This window comes from Cygnus atratus, chromosome Z (assembly GCF_013377495.2).
Source record: "Cygnus atratus isolate AKBS03 ecotype Queensland, Australia chromosome Z, CAtr_DNAZoo_HiC_assembly, whole genome shotgun sequence".
Taxonomy (NCBI): Eukaryota; Metazoa; Chordata; class Aves; order Anseriformes; family Anatidae; genus Cygnus; species Cygnus atratus.
Window position 1 is genome coordinate 12,542,365 of NC_066396.1, and position 18,263 is coordinate 12,560,627.

Here is an 18,263-nt window from a genome sequence, read left to right on the forward strand (position 1 = left end):
GGTGAGCCTGACATAGGTACCTTGTTTGTTTGTGCCCAGTGGAAAGAGGTAGGCACCCTGCAAAAGATATGGTGCCTAAATAACAGAACCATCTACCCAGTAACTGTGTATGGCATTTATGCATATCAGCAGAGCAACTCAGTATTCCCACGTGCTGAAACTGTAACAGCCTGTTGTCAATGGGCTTAGAAAACAGCTGTCACAAGACTGTATCTGCACAGATACCTGACACAGGTCTGCCAACACACAGAAAAATCTCAAACAGATGTTTGAGATCTATTAGCGAAGACAGAGGAGGAATTAGCAACAGTTTGCACATTCACTCACTCCTTGCAGAACACCTACTGGGTGCTAGGTCCTCCTTATCCACAGGGCTCATGTTCACCTTGTTGCCTACAAGGAGACCATTCTTCTTCACTAGGCTATTCTGTATGCGTGGGCGTGGTTAAGGGGAATTCCCCGTTCTGTTTGCTGAAGATCCTCCATACAGCAAATAATGTAAGGTTTGCTAATCCCAGGAGAAGGAAAAAAAAAAAAAGAGAGAGTCATGCAACTCTCAAGAAGGCAGTAGCATTTCCCTCAGAAGGGAGTACTCTAGTTCCATTATTCATACCTTGTCATACCAGTACTTTGCATCGTTTTATCTGTAAAATTATTTGGTGAGATTTTCTTTTCATATGTATAATGAAGAATTCTGCTGAGCTTTCCACAGCTAGTTATTACAAAGATAACTTGAAGCAAATGTAGTGACAACGTTTAGCAGAGAAATAAATTTGCAATGAAAGAAATGGAAGGAGAGATTTGCCTGACTTTGGTCAGCCTAGAAGTTTGCTGTCTAGTCTAAATTCATCTCCTCAACTCATTTTGTAGTTAGTGGGAAAAGATAAATACTTCCCAGAGAGTGATTGATCCCAACCACTCTAAAAATCTGTTCAAAGACAGATTAATTGTCTGTTTCTCTCCATTTAGATTTAAAAAGCAATTTGCTGTTGAAAGTATCCAAGCTGTGACTAGTGAAATACAAGCTGATAAAAATATCAGGTAAATAAACTTATTATTTATGGACCTTATGAAAACAGTATCTCTACTTGAAAGTAAGGCAATTCAATCAAGAATTTTGAATATATTGGAATAGACGTCTATAGTGAATCTGTAAAATGGTAGAAATACCTTTCCTACAATACAGTGTCCTTATACAGTGTTAATGTCCTGTGGATGGTATAGTGAAGAATTCTGTATGTAAAAAATTTCTTGCACACATATAGAACCATTTTCATATTCACAAATGCTTCATTTGTATACACCACACCTGTTTTTTTTCTTCTGTCTTTATCACTAAAGATAATTTTGATCTATTTTTTCACATGTTCTACAGTGTCATGAAACATATGGCAGAATCTGGGAAACTATGCTACTTCTGTTTAACAAGAAGGAAATTGTTTATATTAAGGAAAAGGCAGAACCGTTGTTACTTCCTCAGACAAAACAGGTATAATAGAATGAAATAAAGTCCAGGCATACTTTCTACTCTTATTTCTTGTAATGAAACAGTCATTGAGAATTTACGCTTCTTAACCTTTATAGCAGTCTAAAGGAGAGGCAATCTCTGAAAATGAGTTGCATCAATAAAAAATAAGGAGACATTTGCACACATACTACAATGAAAATGAAAGCATGCAGGATCTTAATCAAATGTTCTTAAATACACAGGATCTGATCTGTTGCATCCAAATGCATGTTTCTATGCTGGTATTTAAAACTGACCATGCCCTGCTCAAAAAGCTATGATGTATATTTTTTTCCTCTTTTGGAAATGGGAGTTCCAGGGACAGGCATGTGTAAGATGTGAATGTCTGCATGTAAAGTGTGACTTGGATATCAGTAACTGAAATTTATGCAAAATTAAAACCTCATGGCTCTGAAAATAATAGAAGAGATAAGGAGAGAATGACAGAAGTCATCCAGAAAGTACTTGAAATGGATTGTTAGAACTGCTGTGAGTAATTGTTTAGACATACATCAAAGATAGAAGCTTAAACTAAAGGGTTTGACACTCATGAGCACCTGACAGTCATATCTCAGAATCTGTTTGCTGGCTGCCATCTGAATATTTGTATCAAAAGTCTCTGCAAGTCAAAACAAATATTTGACTTGTAAATCTGTACTCCTAAACTGCTTCGACATTCCCTTTCACCTCTTTTTTTTTCTTTTTTTTTCCTAAAAGAACAAAGAGTTCTTATCAGAGTAATTCTGGAAAGGAATTAAATTCCATCCTGAGTTTTCAAGTTATCAGACTCTTTGTAAAGTCAATAGAGACTATTTAGGAATTACCGAGGGAATGTTTGATTATCTGGGAGCAATCCAGGGAGTTCTCAAAGCCAACAATTTTACATTTCCTAAAAAGAATGAAGATATTTGTGAGAAAATGTTGTGTATGAGAATCATGCTTTGTTTAGAGTGCTTTGTTTAGAGCACTGAATGCTACTGAAATGTAGTTAAATAACAATTGACCATGGGAACAAGCACTGTAAACTGCATTTGCCAAAAGGGAAAAAAGGCTTATTTGTTTCCTTAAGCAAATGGTCACTCATAGCTATTACTTGTGCATGATTTGATTTTTGTTGAATAGTTTTAAAAGGAGTAGTTTATAATATAAGGACAGTATGTTACTTAGTTAAAGAGGGGAACTAATGATATGAGCAACAACTCAAATATGCCTGCTGTAGTCCTATGAGAAAACAACACAATTGGCAGCTTGTGCATCAATAGCAGTTTGGCACAACTGAGTGAATTTGCCGCAGAAATTCGTTTTGTGTTCTGTTAAGATAGAAGAGCTTCTAAGTCTGACAGCTGTTTCTGCCTTGCTTTATGCAAATACAACCCCAGCCTTGCAGTGGGCTGTACCAACAGTTTCTAGAGTAGGACTGTCAGCTTGCCCCTTATGTCCTGTTTTAACTGCACTCTTCTCTTTGAAAAGCCTACATTCTTGTTATGTTGAAAAAAGCTGCCAAAACTGGTATGTAAATCTTGACTCACAAGTCTCACATACAAGTAGTTGTTACAGGCAATTAATAAGTACCTCAGAACCTCTAGTCATTTCTACTGAAATGTACTGAAGAAGCCTTTAGATAAAGCTTGACAATATTAAAATTTCTTAACTCCCAGCCTTTTATCAAAAGAGTATTCCACTGCTATAAAGCAAAGTAGATACTGGCAGATGGTCACTGGTGGTGTTCGCCAGGGCTAAGTTCTAGGGCCAGTCCTGCTCCACATTTTTATCAATGATCTGGATGCAGAAGTGGAATGCATCAACATCAGGTTTGCCAGTGATACTAAACTGGGAGGTGCCGCTGACTGCCTGGAGGGACAAGGGGCCTTGCAGAAGGATCTAGATAGATTGGAGCATTAGGTGATAATTAACGGCATGAAATTCAACAAAGGAAAATGCTGAGTGCTGCACCTGGGACAGAGCAATGGGCACAGGTACAGCCTGGGAGATGAGTGGCTGGGGAGCAGCTCAGCAGGATGGGACCTGGGGGTGCTGGTCCACAGCAGGCTCAACGTGAGCCAGCAGCGTGCCCTGGCAGCCAAGAGGGCAAACTTCATTTTGGTGTGCATTAAACACAGCATGGCCAGCCAGCCAAAAGAGGTGATTCTCCCACTATACTTAGCATTGGTGCAGCCTCACCTTGAATATCAGGTGCAGTTCAGGGCTCCATAATATAAAGAGGATGTTAAGGTCCTTGAAAGCATCCAGAGGAGGACAACAAAGCTGGTATCGGGGCTAGAAGACGTCCTGTGAGGAGACTCTAAGGACACTTGGGTTGTCCGGTCTGGAGAAAAGGAGGCTCAGAGGTGGCCTCATTGCTCTTTGCAGCTTCCTGATCAGGGGAAGTGAAGATGGAGGTACCGGTCTCTTCTCCCTGGGAACCGATCAGAGGACGTGCGGGAACGGCACAAAGCTCCACCAGAGGAGGTTCAGACTGAACATTAGGAACAATTCCTTTACCATGAGGGTGGCCAACCACTGGAAGAGGCTTCATAGAGAGGTGGTTGCTGCCCCATGCCTGTCAGTGTTCAACTGATGTTTGGACAATGCCCTCTATAATGTGCTTTAACTTTTGTTTAGCTCTGAAGTGGTCAAGCAGTTGGGCTCAATGATCTTCACAGGTCCCTTCCAACTGAATTATTTTATTCTATTTATACTTGATCTAGCAAAACCTAGTATTGTAACAGCGATAAGCTACAAGGAATTATCCTCATCTACCTGGAAAGGGGTATCTATAACAGAAACTTTGATGAAAGTTATATTCAGAAAAAAAAAGTACAATTTTATTGCTTAAGATTAAAAAAGAAAAAAAAAACAGAAGAATTACAACATTCCCAGGAAAAATTCTGCTTACCAGATCCACTGCTGCTCACTTGAGTCATTTTTTCATCATCTTCATCACTGTCACAGTTTAATGGCTGAAAAGCTATTTCTGACTCTATGTCTATTTGGTTAGCTTCTGGTTCTTGCTCAGCAAAGCTTCTCAATGCCACAAGGCGGTGATGTATTGCCGCATACAGATACCCAGCATCTTTTGAGCTTGCCTGCAGAAAATAAAATACATACAGTCAAAACTAACCAAGAATAAACCCTATTTTTTACAGAAAAGATGAGAAATTTTCAGAAGTAGTAAAAGATCTTTTTTTTTCCTTTTAAATCAAAATCACGTAATATTCACAGTAATAAATTTCAGAAAATAACTTTAAATACAAAGAAGGTCATAATTCTCTAAGTAGTCAGAGTTTTATAATATGTAGTTGTTGATTATTTTATCTATAATCACAAGAAACTTAAAAATGATCCCCCGCAGAGAATGGTTCAGTTTGTACTGAATGTTTGATGTTCCAGACAATTCCTAAATATAATTCTAGAAGTAACAAAGCACTGAAATATTAATACATGTATTTGCATTTTGGTTTACAGAATAAATAAGACTTTTAAAACCTAACTACAAAAAAATTATTCCTGATTATATATATATATATATTTATTATATATATATATTATTTATATATATATTTAAAGACACCATGAACTGTGCTCCTACTGTTGATAAGAAGCTGTGCATCATCAAGAAGGGTATTGAGAACTAGACACAGCAACATTTTGAGCAGTCATATCCTGAGTACTGTGTTTTGTTCCAGTCACCACATCTCAAGGATATAGTAGAATTAAAGAAGGTACAGAGAAGGACACCAAAAATCATCAAGGGAGTGGTGCATCTGAAGAGTTGAAACTCTTCAGTCTGAAGAGAAGTATGAGAGGAAATATAACTAAAGTTTGAAAAAATATAAAAATAGTGGATAAACCAAATATGGTACGGCTGTTCATCAGTCTACACAATAAATACACTAGGGTACGCTTAATGAAAGCAGTAGGATATCAGTATAAAACATAAAAGCAGGTGCTTATTTTCAGAGTAATTAAATTCTAAAATTTGCTGCCTCATGGAACAGTTGGGGGCAGACAGTATGAACTGAAAACAGCCCACAAATATAGTACTAAAAGACTAAAGAAATGAATGAGAAAAAATGTGGGACAACCATTTCATAAATAGATACCAAAGGAAAGATGTAGGCATGCATGCTCTCACATGTAATATTATAATTTTGGATGCTGGGGGACTATGAGGTAAACAAACTACAGAAAATGGCTTTGCTCCCCAAAAGCACTGCATTTTGGTACTGTCAGAAGTACCAGTAGATTCCCTCATACACTCTTGTAAAGCAAATAATCTACCAGAGGGTAAGTGAATGCACATTGTCTTTTGTAGCCCGATTTTCCACTTCTGTGCATCATGTGGAGTAATTTCTATCTGTATCACTTGGAAATAGGAAGAAATATGTTTCATTTGTATTGGAATGACAACTTTCAATGGGCACAAGTAGAAAAGCTATGCAAATTGTGAAGAAAGCAGTTCAGAATTGTTCAGGTTTCCCAACATCAAATGACATTCCCAATGGCCAAATCTGAGCTCTCAAGACAACATGTCTTTTTAGGAAATGCACGGCCATAAATATGAAAAGCCAGCTTATTCAGTCTAATCGTTTCTATCTGTAGCTTTCAAATTATTCATTCAAAAGTCAGAGTTCCTCTGTCACTTTAATCTAAGGTAAGCTCAAGCTGCTGCTAAGAGGGATGGGACTTGCCTCCAAACCTACTCTGACTCCTTTCTGTGACCACCATTGTGCCAGTACTGCAATTCGGATGAATAAAATAAAGCTAAAAAACTAACAAGCAAATAACAACATCAAAAACCAGATCAGTTCTCTGATCTACCACACTTAGGAGGAATTAAGCATGAATTCCCCTTGGTGAATCCATGCTGACTACTCATGATCACCTTCTTATCCTCTGCATGCTTGGAGACGACCTCCAGGATGAGCTGTGCCATCACCTTTCCAGGGATGGAGGTGAGGCTGACTGGCCTGTAGTTGCCTGGGTCCTCCTTCTTGCCCTTTTTGAAGACTGGAGTGACACTGGCTTTCTTCCAGTCCTCAAGCACCTCTCCTGTTCTCCACGACCTTTCAAAGATGATGGAGAGTGGCCTAGCAATAACATTGGCCAGCTCCCTCAGTACCCGTGGGTGCATTCCATCGGGGCCCATGGATTTGTGGATGTCAAGTTTGCTTAAATGATCTCTGACCTTATCCTCTTAAACCAAGGGAAAGTCCTCCTTTCTCTGGACTTCCTCTTTTGTCCCCAGGGTTTGAGATTCCTGAAGGCTGAACTTAGCAGTAAAGACTGAAGCAAAAAAGGCATTCGGCAACTCTGCCTTCTCCGTATCCTTTGTCACCAGGGCACCCACCCCATTCAACAGTGGGCCGACATCCTTCCATCTTCCTTTTTTCTACTGATGCATTTGAAGAAGCCCTTCTTGTTGTCCTTGATGTCCCTTGCCAGATTTAATCCCAACTGGGCCTTGGCCTTCCTTGTCACATTCCTGCATACTCTGACAGCATCCCTATATTCCTCCCAAGTGGCCTTTTTTTCCACATGCTGTAAACTTCCTTCTTCTGTCTGAGCCTTGCTAGGCACTCCCTGCTCTTCCATGCAGGTCTCCTGCCCCCTTTGCTTGCCTTCTTGCTCATAGGAATGCATCAATCTTGAGCTTGGAGGAGGTGATGCTTGAATACTGACCAGCTGTCTTGAACCCCCCTTTCTTCCTTCCAGGGCCCTAAACCACGGGATTCTTCCAAGTAGATCCCTGAAGAGCCCAAAGTTTGCTCCCCTGAAGTCCAGGGTCGTAATCCTACTTTTTGCCCTGCTTCCTCCTTGCAAGATCCTGAACTGCACCATATCATGGTCACTGCAGCCAAGGCTGCCACCGACCCTCACATCTCCAACTAGTCCTTCCTCATTGGTCACTACAAGGTCCAGCAGCACAGCTCTCCTTGTTGCCTTCTCCACCATCTGTGTCAAAAAGTTGTCATCAGTGCACTCCAGGAACCTCCTGGACTGCTTGTGCCTAGCTGTGTGGCCTTCCCAGTAGATATCAGGGTGGTTGAAGTCCCCCATGAGAACCAGGCCTTGTGACTGAGAGGCTACTTGGAGCTGTCTGAAGAAGGCTTCATCTACCTCCTCTTCCTGATCAGGTGGCCTGTAACAAATACCCATAACAGTATCAGCCACAGTAGCCTGCCCTTTAATCCTTACCCATAAGCTCTCAACTTGCTCTACATCCACCCCTAGGCAGAGCTCCACACATCCAGTTGCTCTCTCACATATAAAGAGCAACGCCACCACCTTGCCTTCCTGGCTGGTCATTTCTAAATACCACACAGCCTCCCACGACAGCATTCCAGTCATGTGAGCTATTCCACCATGTCTCCATGACTGCAATGAGATAGCCTTGTGACTGCACACAGATCTCCAGTTCTTCCTGTTTGTTTCCCATATTATGCGCATTAGTATACTAGCATTTCAGGGAGCTGAAATGCTCATTTCTGATGCTGCACGTGTTTGTATAGAAACATTTCAGATGTCCTTCATTCAACTCATCCCCTTGTGCAGCAGACTGAAGGGCCTCACTAGCATGTAGTTCCTCAAATATTGGTGTGCAGTCCCGTAGCTTATCGCTGGTGGGCCTGGTTTTGTCCCTTTCCTCCTTAAAATCTAGTTTAAAGTCCTATAAATCAGCCTTGCTAACTCCTGGACAAAAATCTTTTCCCCCATCAGAGAAAGGTGTTCCACATCAGGAGTCAGGAGGCCTGGTGTCACGTAGACCTTCCCATGATCAAGAAACCTGAAACTGAACGCCATTTAGTAGAACCGTGTGAGTCTGAACTGTCAGCCAACTGTTCTCCCATCACATTACGTATTTGTCTAGCTGTATGACAGACATTTTGTCCAGAAGAATATTGTGAGAAACAGTATTGAATGCTTTGCTGAAATTGAAAAAGATTACATCAACTGGCTTCCCTTGCTCAAGGGGGCAGGTGACCTTGTCATAAAAGGAAATTAAGTTCATTAAACAGGACTTTCCCCTTGTGAACCCGTGTTGGCTGTGACCAATGTCTGCACTGTCTTTTGGGTGTTTTTCAATAACTCTCAGAATAACCTCCTCTATAATTTTCGCACTGCAGCGAGACTGACAGGCCTGTAATTACCACGGTCTTCTTTCTTGCCCTTCTTGAAAAGTGGGACAACCTTTGCCAGGTTCCAGTCAACTGGGACCTCTGCAGATTCCCAGGACCATTGAAAAATAATTGAGAGAGGTCTTGCAAGGATATCAGCCAGCTCTCTGAGTACTCTGGAATGAACTCCATTGGGTCCCAGAGGCTTATATGCATCCAGTTGGAGCAATAAAGAGCCTGGCTCTGTCTGCTTTGCATCCTCCCTTCAGATATTTACAGACATTGATAAGATCCTCTCCCAAACCTCCCCTTCTCCAGGCTGAACAGTCCCAGCTCCCTCAGCCTTTCCTCACAGGAGAGGTGCTCCAGTTCCTTGATCATCCTGGTGGTCCTCCATTGGACTCTTTCTAATATGTCCATGTCTCTCTTGTACCAGGGGGCCCATAAGTGGACACAGTACACCAAGATGTGGCCTCACCAGTGCTGAGCAGAGGGGAAGGATCACCTCTCTTGACCTGCTGGAGATACTTGGTCTAATGCAGCCAGGAATACAATGAACCTTCTTAGCAGCAAGGGCATGTTGCTGACTCATGTTCAACTTGGTGTCCACCAGGACTCCTAGATCCTTTTCTGCAGAGATGCTTTCCAGCCGGGTAGCTGTCAGCACATACTGGTACCTCGGGTTGTTCCTCCCCAGGTGCAGGGCTCTCTTCTTCTCCTTGTTGGACTCCATGAGACAGGTGTCAGCCCACCTCTCCAGTCTGTTGAGGTCCCTCTGCGTGGCTGTGTGGTCCTCTGGTGAGTAAGCCAACCCCTCCCCCCCCCCCCCCCCATTTTGTGTGTTTACTGTGGGTGCATTCTACTGCATCATCCAGACCATTAACAAAGATGTTAAACAAGGCTGGACACAGTATTGATCCCTGAGGTACTCCAGTCACTATTGAACTCCAACTAGACTTTGCGACACTGACTACTACTCTCTGGGTCTGGCTGTTCAGCCAGTTTTTGATCCACCTCACTGTCTGCTCCTCCAGTCCATACATCAACAGCTTCTCTTTGAGTTTCTTATCGAGGATAGAGTCAAAGGTCATACGGAAGTCCAGGAAGACAACACCCACTGCTCTCCCCTCATCCATCAGGCTGCTCATTTCATTATAGAAGCTTATCAGGTTGGTCAAGCATAAGAAGAGTTGCAAGCACTGTGTCTAGAACCACATCAGAAAGCTGTAGCCTTGTACCTAAGTGACTTACGAATGTTTCTGTAAAAAACAGGAAGTGTTGCATACCACTGTGGAATAATATTGATTCCATCAGTGGTATGTGTACCAGAGTTTGGAAATGGCTGTCCTAAGGCAATAATAACATCTTCACACCCTTTTCTGAAGTACCAACAGGTAGCAGTGCTAACTCATATCATAATAAAAGCTATGCAAAAGCTAAGCTAAGCACAGCCTGACAGAGTATAAAATACTACTTGCTAAAACCAAAGCCTCAGCAAATCTTCGGAATCCTAGATGACATGAGAATTTGGGTGGGTTTTTATCTTTTGATTACCTGAATTAGAAATACTTGAACAGAGTGGTCCTCTTGGTCTGTTGCAGTGAAGCACACACTTTTTCTGTTTGCTCTTTTTATTACCATTTGATCCCAGAGTCTGGTGTTGAGAATCAGTTTCAAGCTGCCTTGATTTCGCATAACTAAAATAAGAAGATTTATGTAAGTAATTGGAATTATCTTCCTTTTTATTGCAGCAGTTTTTTCCAGCACTTCTATACAACTAATATTTTCATGAATTACTCCTTTTAATTTGGTCTAAAACCTGATGTTGTTAGATATTATTTTAAAAATATTTTTAAATACCAAAATATTTTAGTTTCTTTAATACATTTGGAATGCAGAGCAAATAATCTGCTGAAACTGTGCAATGAAATACAAAAATGACAGCACAGTAAAAACAACATTCCAGAAGTGACTTGAAACAGCGCTCCTGGAAAAGAAGAATCAACAAAGAGCTAACCGTCAGACTGGTGACTGAGCTAAAGATACATTGCACTAGAAACACACAGAACCTAACAACAGTAATATGCCTGACTGCAAAAACTGAGTGAAAATGCCCAGGCAAGGCAATGTCTCAGTCTTTAGTGATAAGAAGACTCTCAGTAAGTTGACTTAAATAAAACTAGCTACTGAGTTTTAAATGTCCTGAGATAAATTGATTCTGGGCCGCAATAGTGTAAGTTATTTAGTGTTTTATGCATGTATTACTTTGTTATTTAATTCTTACTTAGCCTTGATTGCAACATTCCACATTTATTGCTAGAAGTGTCATTGAGCCTGAGAGATCCTCTGCCTCTTTCAATCCAAGTTAAAGAAAGCTTATTAAATACGAAGAGCTTGCAGTTAATCTGGAAGAGAAATAAATGATGGAAATTGCCAGCCAATGTTAACTCTACTGGTTCTAGAACTTCACGTTTTTAAACATTCCAATACAGCTTTAAATACATTAGTATGCCTGTATACAGGACAATTTTATAGATACATCAACATTATTACTTAAAATGAAATGAGTCCCTGACATGTGCTAAACTTCATGTTAGTATTTGAAAACATTCAGCATGAATGTCAGTTTACTTTTTCAGTATTTCATCTTCATTAAATCTTTCATTAAATCTTCAGCTGTGATATCCACTAACACAGCTGAATTTGTTGCAACTGTTCTAACCTATTACCTCTCTCATTAAAAACATTATGTAGCCCAGTATACAAGGATACCAGTACTACTAAGAGAGTACTACCCCACAAAGAATAAGACTTCCATGTTCTGACAGATTTCATCAATGCTAAAACTATGGAATTCTCAATGTTAAGATTTTTTAAACCCTAAACATCTTTGTTATTGTCTGAGAAAATACCAGTTTAAAGATGAAGAATAGCAAAATGTATCCTGCTAGGCAAGAAAGATAATTGGTATTTTAGATGAATTATAAAACTAATTACTTTGATAACATTTTTTTTAAGTTTTATCATAAAAAAAATCTTCATTTACTTTCAATTTTGATGTTTCGATTAGTGCTGGCATACTGTGAAGATGCTTGTAATATACAACCATAGAATGAAGTTTTGAAACCATCACTAACTGAAAGGGACTACAGAATGAACAGATATAATACGAAAATTTTCAGCCTGTGGAAAAATAAATTAGCAGAGATATATCTTTAAAAATAAAGAAAATTTAAAATATAAACTGATATTCTGATTGCTGCAATCTATAATAGATCTAGATGTTCTTTTCAACAACAAAACTGCTCACCACCAGGACTTTATGAAATACACACCTGTAATACATTGTATTCTGCTTCTTCTCCCGTTATAACTTCAACTTTATCTAATAGAACTTTCTCCACTGGCTTGGAAATATAAGCAGATGTTGATTCAATTAGTGTTGCAGTCCTTAACAAAGTTGTTTCTGTAGGAAGAAAAAAAAAGAAGGAAATCCCTTCTGTAGAAGGAATATTTATAGCACATATAATGGTCTGTGACTTCCGTATTCCTTGTGTCTGTTATCATTCAATGTTATTAATAAGCTTTTGGCCAAACCAGCAAATAGAAGAGAAAAAGGCTGGAATACAACAAAATTTCACATGTAGTTAGGCTTATTTTTAATTGAATAGGCTCTCTGCAGGGGAGAGGCCCAAGGGACAAGTTGCAGGAACAAACCCTAAACTATTAGAAGTTGATTTTCCAGATTAAACTGGTTTGTCATACTGCTGTGCAGATTAATAAATAATGAAAGGCATATATCCCAATATTCAGAATAGTAATACATATACAATGAATATTTGACAGGAACATGAAAGGAAAAGATTTGAAAAGAACATATGCTACAAAAAATGAGTGTTTGCATAATCTGTCTTCCATAGCCCCATGGCCTTTTTTTTTTTTTTTTTTGCCTTGGAAGAACACTTCTACAAAACAAGATGATCCAGTACATCCATTACTAGAGAGAGGTGTAAAATTTCAGGACAGAGCTCAAGATGGGGACCTATTTGGAATTCCCTCAAACAGCCAAGGTTTACATGGCTTGCCTAGCAGAAAAGCTGCCCATCAGAATCACAAACAATCCCTGAAGTCTGTCTGCATAGAATTTTTAGTCCTACTATTAGGGTATAAATAATGAAAAGTATTTTACATGAGAAAAGTATTTTATATTTACATTTTACTGCAGATAGTTTGAAATTGTAGTTCAAAAATGCAGTCTGAAAGATATTCACTAATTTCATTGCACTTTCTCAAATAACAAACATTTCTGGAAAACTCTACCCTTTCATGAGTAACTTAGATTATTCATTTTTAAGTTAGTCCAGTTTAAATATCATAAACCAAACTGCAGCTGCCTTCTAAGCACAGACTACACATACTGCAATAGTGTACTAGTGACTGGATACCTTGGTAATAGATGAAAATTGCTGAGCACCATTCATCTGACATCCTCTAAGACACCCTCAAACATAAAATACAAAAGTTAACTGTACTTGTTTGCTGAGTATGCTTACTTGTTTGTGGACTAACATGAAAAGATTCTATGTATAGGGATGTTGTTTCTCCTTTACATGAATCAGCTTCCTTACGTGGCTTGGGATGCTTTTCAGGGCTCTAAAAAAAAACAAAAACAAAAACAGGGGAAGTAAGAATTCCTATTTAAATGAAAGGGCTATGCTACTTGTTATCAAACAGACCACTGAATCTTTGAATGCACACTAGGGAGATGATTAAGAATTGTAATATATTAAGAACAAACACCAACACAGACGATGCAACTTCAGTCTGTGGTAATATGTTATTTTATTGTCATAAAATCAATACATAATCCTCCCAAGAAGAATGGCTTCTTTGTAAGGACCCTGGACTAAGCTTTAAATCTACTGAAGGACTTAGATTTTAAAGTAACAGCTAATTTCCAGTTTAAGCATTTAAACCCCAGAATAGCTTAAAACTCCCAGTCACCACAAACTTAAACTCAGAGGAATTAAAAATTTCCATCCTTCGATTTTGCAGATAATGTTTCCTAAGTCTAAGAAAGTGCTCCTGACAATAACTGTAGCTCAATTCCCATGCTATACCTCTATCCTTGTCACAAGCTGTAGCCCGGCCCTACAGTTTCCAAGTTTTTTCACTGACAGATACGTGAATTGTTTTCACTGTACTTCTAATAAAAACTGGATTTCAATACCACTTTAAGTGGTACAGTCTTCAGCTTAGGAACCACCTTGTTGTCCTAAGTTTTCTTCAGGCCTTGATCCATTAAGCTGTCTCACAGCTGCACAATGTATCTTAGCATGGACAGTATCTAGGATGTGTTTTCAATTTTCCTCTCTGCCCAACAGAATTCATACTAATTTCTCCTATCTCTTAACAACTATGATCAAAAATGTTTGAATGGCAGGGAACCCATTCTTTCCTCTCCTACTGTGGCTATTCTGCTTTATGTAGAATATTTATACAAACCTCTTACAGGTCAAAAAATGAACAAAAGAAAGGAAATGCATACTGGTGTGGGTTTATAGTTACGGTAGTTATTTAGGATGGGAAAATAGGGATGCCTACCTCTCCTGCAGAAAATAAATATTATCTCTTCAACAGTCATTAGAATCTATTTACTCACATCTTAAAAAGGAGGAGCTAAAAAAGAATTAATCTCTGAAAAAATATATACTCCTAAGTATGTACTTAATCTTGATAAAAAGCCTGCAAGCATTTACACATCTTACCAAAACTCTCTCATCCATGTTTTCTCCAAACACAAAACTAGAATTGCTGTTGCATAATACACTTCTGTTTTCTGTTCTGTGGGAACAAAATAAGGCTGTGATTTAGAACTATGTAAATAATATAATTTCTTTTACAAATATAAATATAGAACTAAGTAAAGAATATAAATATATTCATGAATTTACTTTATCACACCTTACATTATTAAAGGCAAACAAAAAAGGACCTCTTAAGCAATCAGATAGACATAATCTTTAAGAGAATCTGAAACTGTTCTCTACATAACTTTTGAGAAAAGGAACATATAGGATTACACTGCATGTCATGAAGATTACCAAGGACGTTCCTCGAAAGCAAAGGACAACATGCAAAAGAACATGCCCCCTCCTCCTCCTCTGGGAAGTGTTCTACTCTAAAGCTTCTTACTCCAGAAGCTTTAATGAGTTATATTTGTTTCCCTATTTTTTGCTCCATGAAAATGTACCACTGATAAACAACTATCCCTCCATGTTGATGCAGCTCTGGTGCCCTACAGAATAACCTATTTCCCAGTGCCTCACAGGCCCTCCTTGGTCATCCACCTAAGAACTTGGAAAGGCAGAAAGACAGTGCATTCTAATGCACACACTTTTAATTCACATAAATACTGCAAAAATATGTAAAGGTATCATAGCATCAGAGAATTGTAGTATCATAGAAACAAAGAATTGTGGAATCAAAGAATGACTTGGGTTGGAAGGGACCTTTAAAGATCATCCAATGCCAACCTCCCTGCCATGGGCAGGGACACCTCCCACCAGACCAGGTTGCCCAAAGCCCCATCCAGCCTGGCCTTGAACAACTCCAGGGATGGGGCAGCCACAGCTTCTCTGGGCAACCTGTGCCAGTGCCTCACCACACTCATGGTACAGAATTTGTTTCTGATATCTAATCTAAATCTACACTCTTTTACTTTAAAACCATTACTCCTTGTCCTACCATTACACACCCAGTTAAGAAGTCTCTCTTTGTCTTTCCTGTCAGCCACCTTTAAGTATTGAAAGTCTGGAGCCTTCTCTTCTCCAGGCTGAACAACCCCAACTCACTCAGCTTGTCTTCATAGCAGAAGTACTCCAGCCCTCTGATCTTCCTTGAGGCCCTCCTCTGGACTCCTTCTAACAGGTCTATGTCTTTCTTGTGCTTGTGGCCCCAGAGCTGGGTACAGGACTCCCGGTGGGGCCTCACAAGGGCAGAGCAGAGGGGGAGAATCACCTCTGTCCACCTACTGGCCGTGCTTCTTTTGATGCATCCCATGATATGGTTGGCTTTCTGGGCTGCAAGTGCACATTGTCAGTTCATGAGATGGTATCATATGATAGCACATGGCTTATGATGAGTTGTAACTAAAACAGGAAAGGAAGATCTTTACATTTTTCAGTGGCCTATTCTCCAGATATATTTAGGATGAGAAGTGAAGAAAAGTAGGTATTTACAGTCCCGTGACACTGAGTAAATAACAGTTTGGGGGGATACAGATTTGAGAGAAAATTTCCCAATTTTGATAAATTACTTTACAACTAGGATCTGGAGTTTCTTGATTGTGACTAGTTTTGGCAGAAGCTACACTAAAACAACACTTCTTCTTTTCCCTTTTCCCTTCTTAGCGTCTTAGGTTTTCCAGGTAAAAAACATTAAGTATTTTTATTGAATTGCCTCCCTGAGCTTCACTGCTCTCAGTGAGCTTCTTGCTTCTCAGGAGGCTTTAAGAGAATGCTTTTTGCAATAGTGATACAGTCACAACTTGTAAAAAACTTGTGGATCACAGTCACAAATATTCCAGTATAAATTGAGTTGTGATTATTAATTGTGATTACTGCTAACTAGACTGCCATTTTAAATTAACAACATTCATTTTTTATAAAATTCACTAAAAAAGTCCTTATAAACTTCTTTGTTTGGAAATTGTTCCTGCTGGCATTTTTTGACAAAAGGCCTACAGGTTGTTCATGCTTTCTGTAGAACTTAATCACTGTATCTCTTGCTGTCAAAGTCAAAACCATTCTTGTCTCTTTCTGTTTCAGAAGGAAGATTTGGCAGGAAAGACAATCTGATGCTCTGACACAAAGTGCATACCTCAGCACCACTTATCAAGGCTCTTCTAGAGCACTTATCCTTGGGAGGGCTTAGTGGCACTTACGTAATGCAGAGGGTATTCCTGTTAATAAGCTGGGTTTGCTTCTACAACTTTGATGACATGTGTCTACAACTAAGTCTTTGTGTTCACAGTGACAATGTGCTTGAAATCTCTTCACGTAGTATGAAGGAATTCAGTAGTAAACAGTTAATTCAGTACCCTACACTCACAGAAATAATACTCCTTAACTATTCCTCATCCATGTTTGATGTGTTACTAACACAAAGAGGAAATAAAATATAAAAAGCAGAAAATCAGTCTCTTTTCAGCCTTGAAGTCTTCCATACAGATTCTATGCCATGAAGAGGGAATCTAAAGTGTGTTTAAACTAATTACTCTCTTATCCTTTAGTAAAAACAATTTTCCATTAAAATTCACTGAATTGTAATCAATTTCCATTCTGAGATTTCATCTGCTACATCCAGGCTACTCTCCTAGCAAAAGAGTAAGGATAGCATTCTAGAAGAGCTAAAAATCAAAAACTAGAACCTTGTCTCAAACAAATAATGTCGGAAATAGATCTTGATTATTTTGAGAAATTTAAGAAAAAAGCAATCTGTCAGGATCTTTCTTTTTGCAGACAATTAAATTGTAACTGCCAGCCTGAGAGTCTCATTAAAACCTCAATACCCTTATGTTGCTGCAGGGCAAGAACAAAATGTGCTAGGATGACATTGCCATGGAGATGCAAATCAGAAGCACTGAATTCAGGAAACTACCACTAACAAGGAAGAATCAGAGAAGGAGCAATGTCTATAGGACACTGGAAAGATACTATGGAGAGGGAGTAGATCCAGGTACTCATCTGCTCCTTCTCAGAGTGTCCAGAGCGTTCTGAGTAGCTGCCAGTTCTAGAGCTGGCTCTGATGCACTGCAAGGTTTTCAGGCAAATCATTGTGCAAAGATGAATACAGGATCAGAAGTCTGCATTTTCCCAGCATTGTATTTCTGTCATCTAGAAAAAAATATTTTTTTTTTAGTGTCCAGAGGAGGGCGACGAAGATGGTGAAGGGCCTAGAGGGGAAGACGTATGAGGAGCGTCTGAGGGCACTGGGCCTGTTCAGTCTGGAGAAGAGGAGGCTGAGGGGGGACCTCATCGAGGTCTACAGCTTCCTCACGAAGGGGAGTGGAGAGGCAGGTGACCTATTCTCTGTTATCACCAGTGACAGGATCCGCGGGAACGGTGTTAAGCTGAGGCGGGGGGAGTTTGGGCTGGACATCAGGAAGAGGTTCTTCATTGAGAGGGTGGTTGCACACTGGAACAGGCTCCCCAAGGACATAGTCACTGCACCAAGCCTGTCTGAATTTAAGAAGCGATTGGACTGTGCACTTAGTCACATGGTCTAAACTTTGGGCAGACCTGTGTGGTGCCAAGAGTTGGACTAGATGATCCTTATGGGTCCCTTCCAACTCGGGATATTCTATGATTCTATGATTCTATGATGTTTTCTTTAAAATGTTAATAATTTTGTTTTATTTTTAATTGTTATTATTATTAATAATATTTTAATAGTTTCAATTTTATTAATTGTTTTCTTAATCAAACTCAAGAAACTCAGTAAATTTCTCCTCTTTAGTTTACTGCTGTAAGCTACAGTCAGTTCAGGAAATGGAACTGTTGGTGGTTTCCTGTGATATCAACAGCTGCAGCAACTGCAGAGGACTAACAAATCATTTTCATTCATCTCTCTACAGA

General features: G+C 39.4%; 1 protein-coding gene across 2 annotated transcripts in view; it reads right to left on the bottom strand.

Moving 5' to 3' along the window:
* RANBP3L (RAN binding protein 3 like) overlaps positions 1 to 18,263 on the bottom strand; it is a 41,489-nt gene that overhangs the window by 5,828 nt on the left and 17,398 nt on the right. For both annotated transcript variants that reach the window (XM_035563755.1, XM_035563756.2), the window contains exons 9-14: positions 14,394 to 14,469; positions 13,179 to 13,278; positions 11,961 to 12,091; positions 10,910 to 11,030; positions 10,180 to 10,322; positions 4,404 to 4,593 (exon numbers count right to left, since the gene is read on the bottom strand). In XM_035563755.1, coding sequence (XP_035419648.1) covers positions 4,404 to 4,593; positions 10,180 to 10,322; positions 10,910 to 11,030; positions 11,961 to 12,091; positions 13,179 to 13,278; positions 14,394 to 14,469 — 761 coding nt within the window. The remainder of the gene's footprint in view (positions 1 to 4,403; positions 4,594 to 10,179; positions 10,323 to 10,909; positions 11,031 to 11,960; positions 12,092 to 13,178; positions 13,279 to 14,393; positions 14,470 to 18,263) is intronic.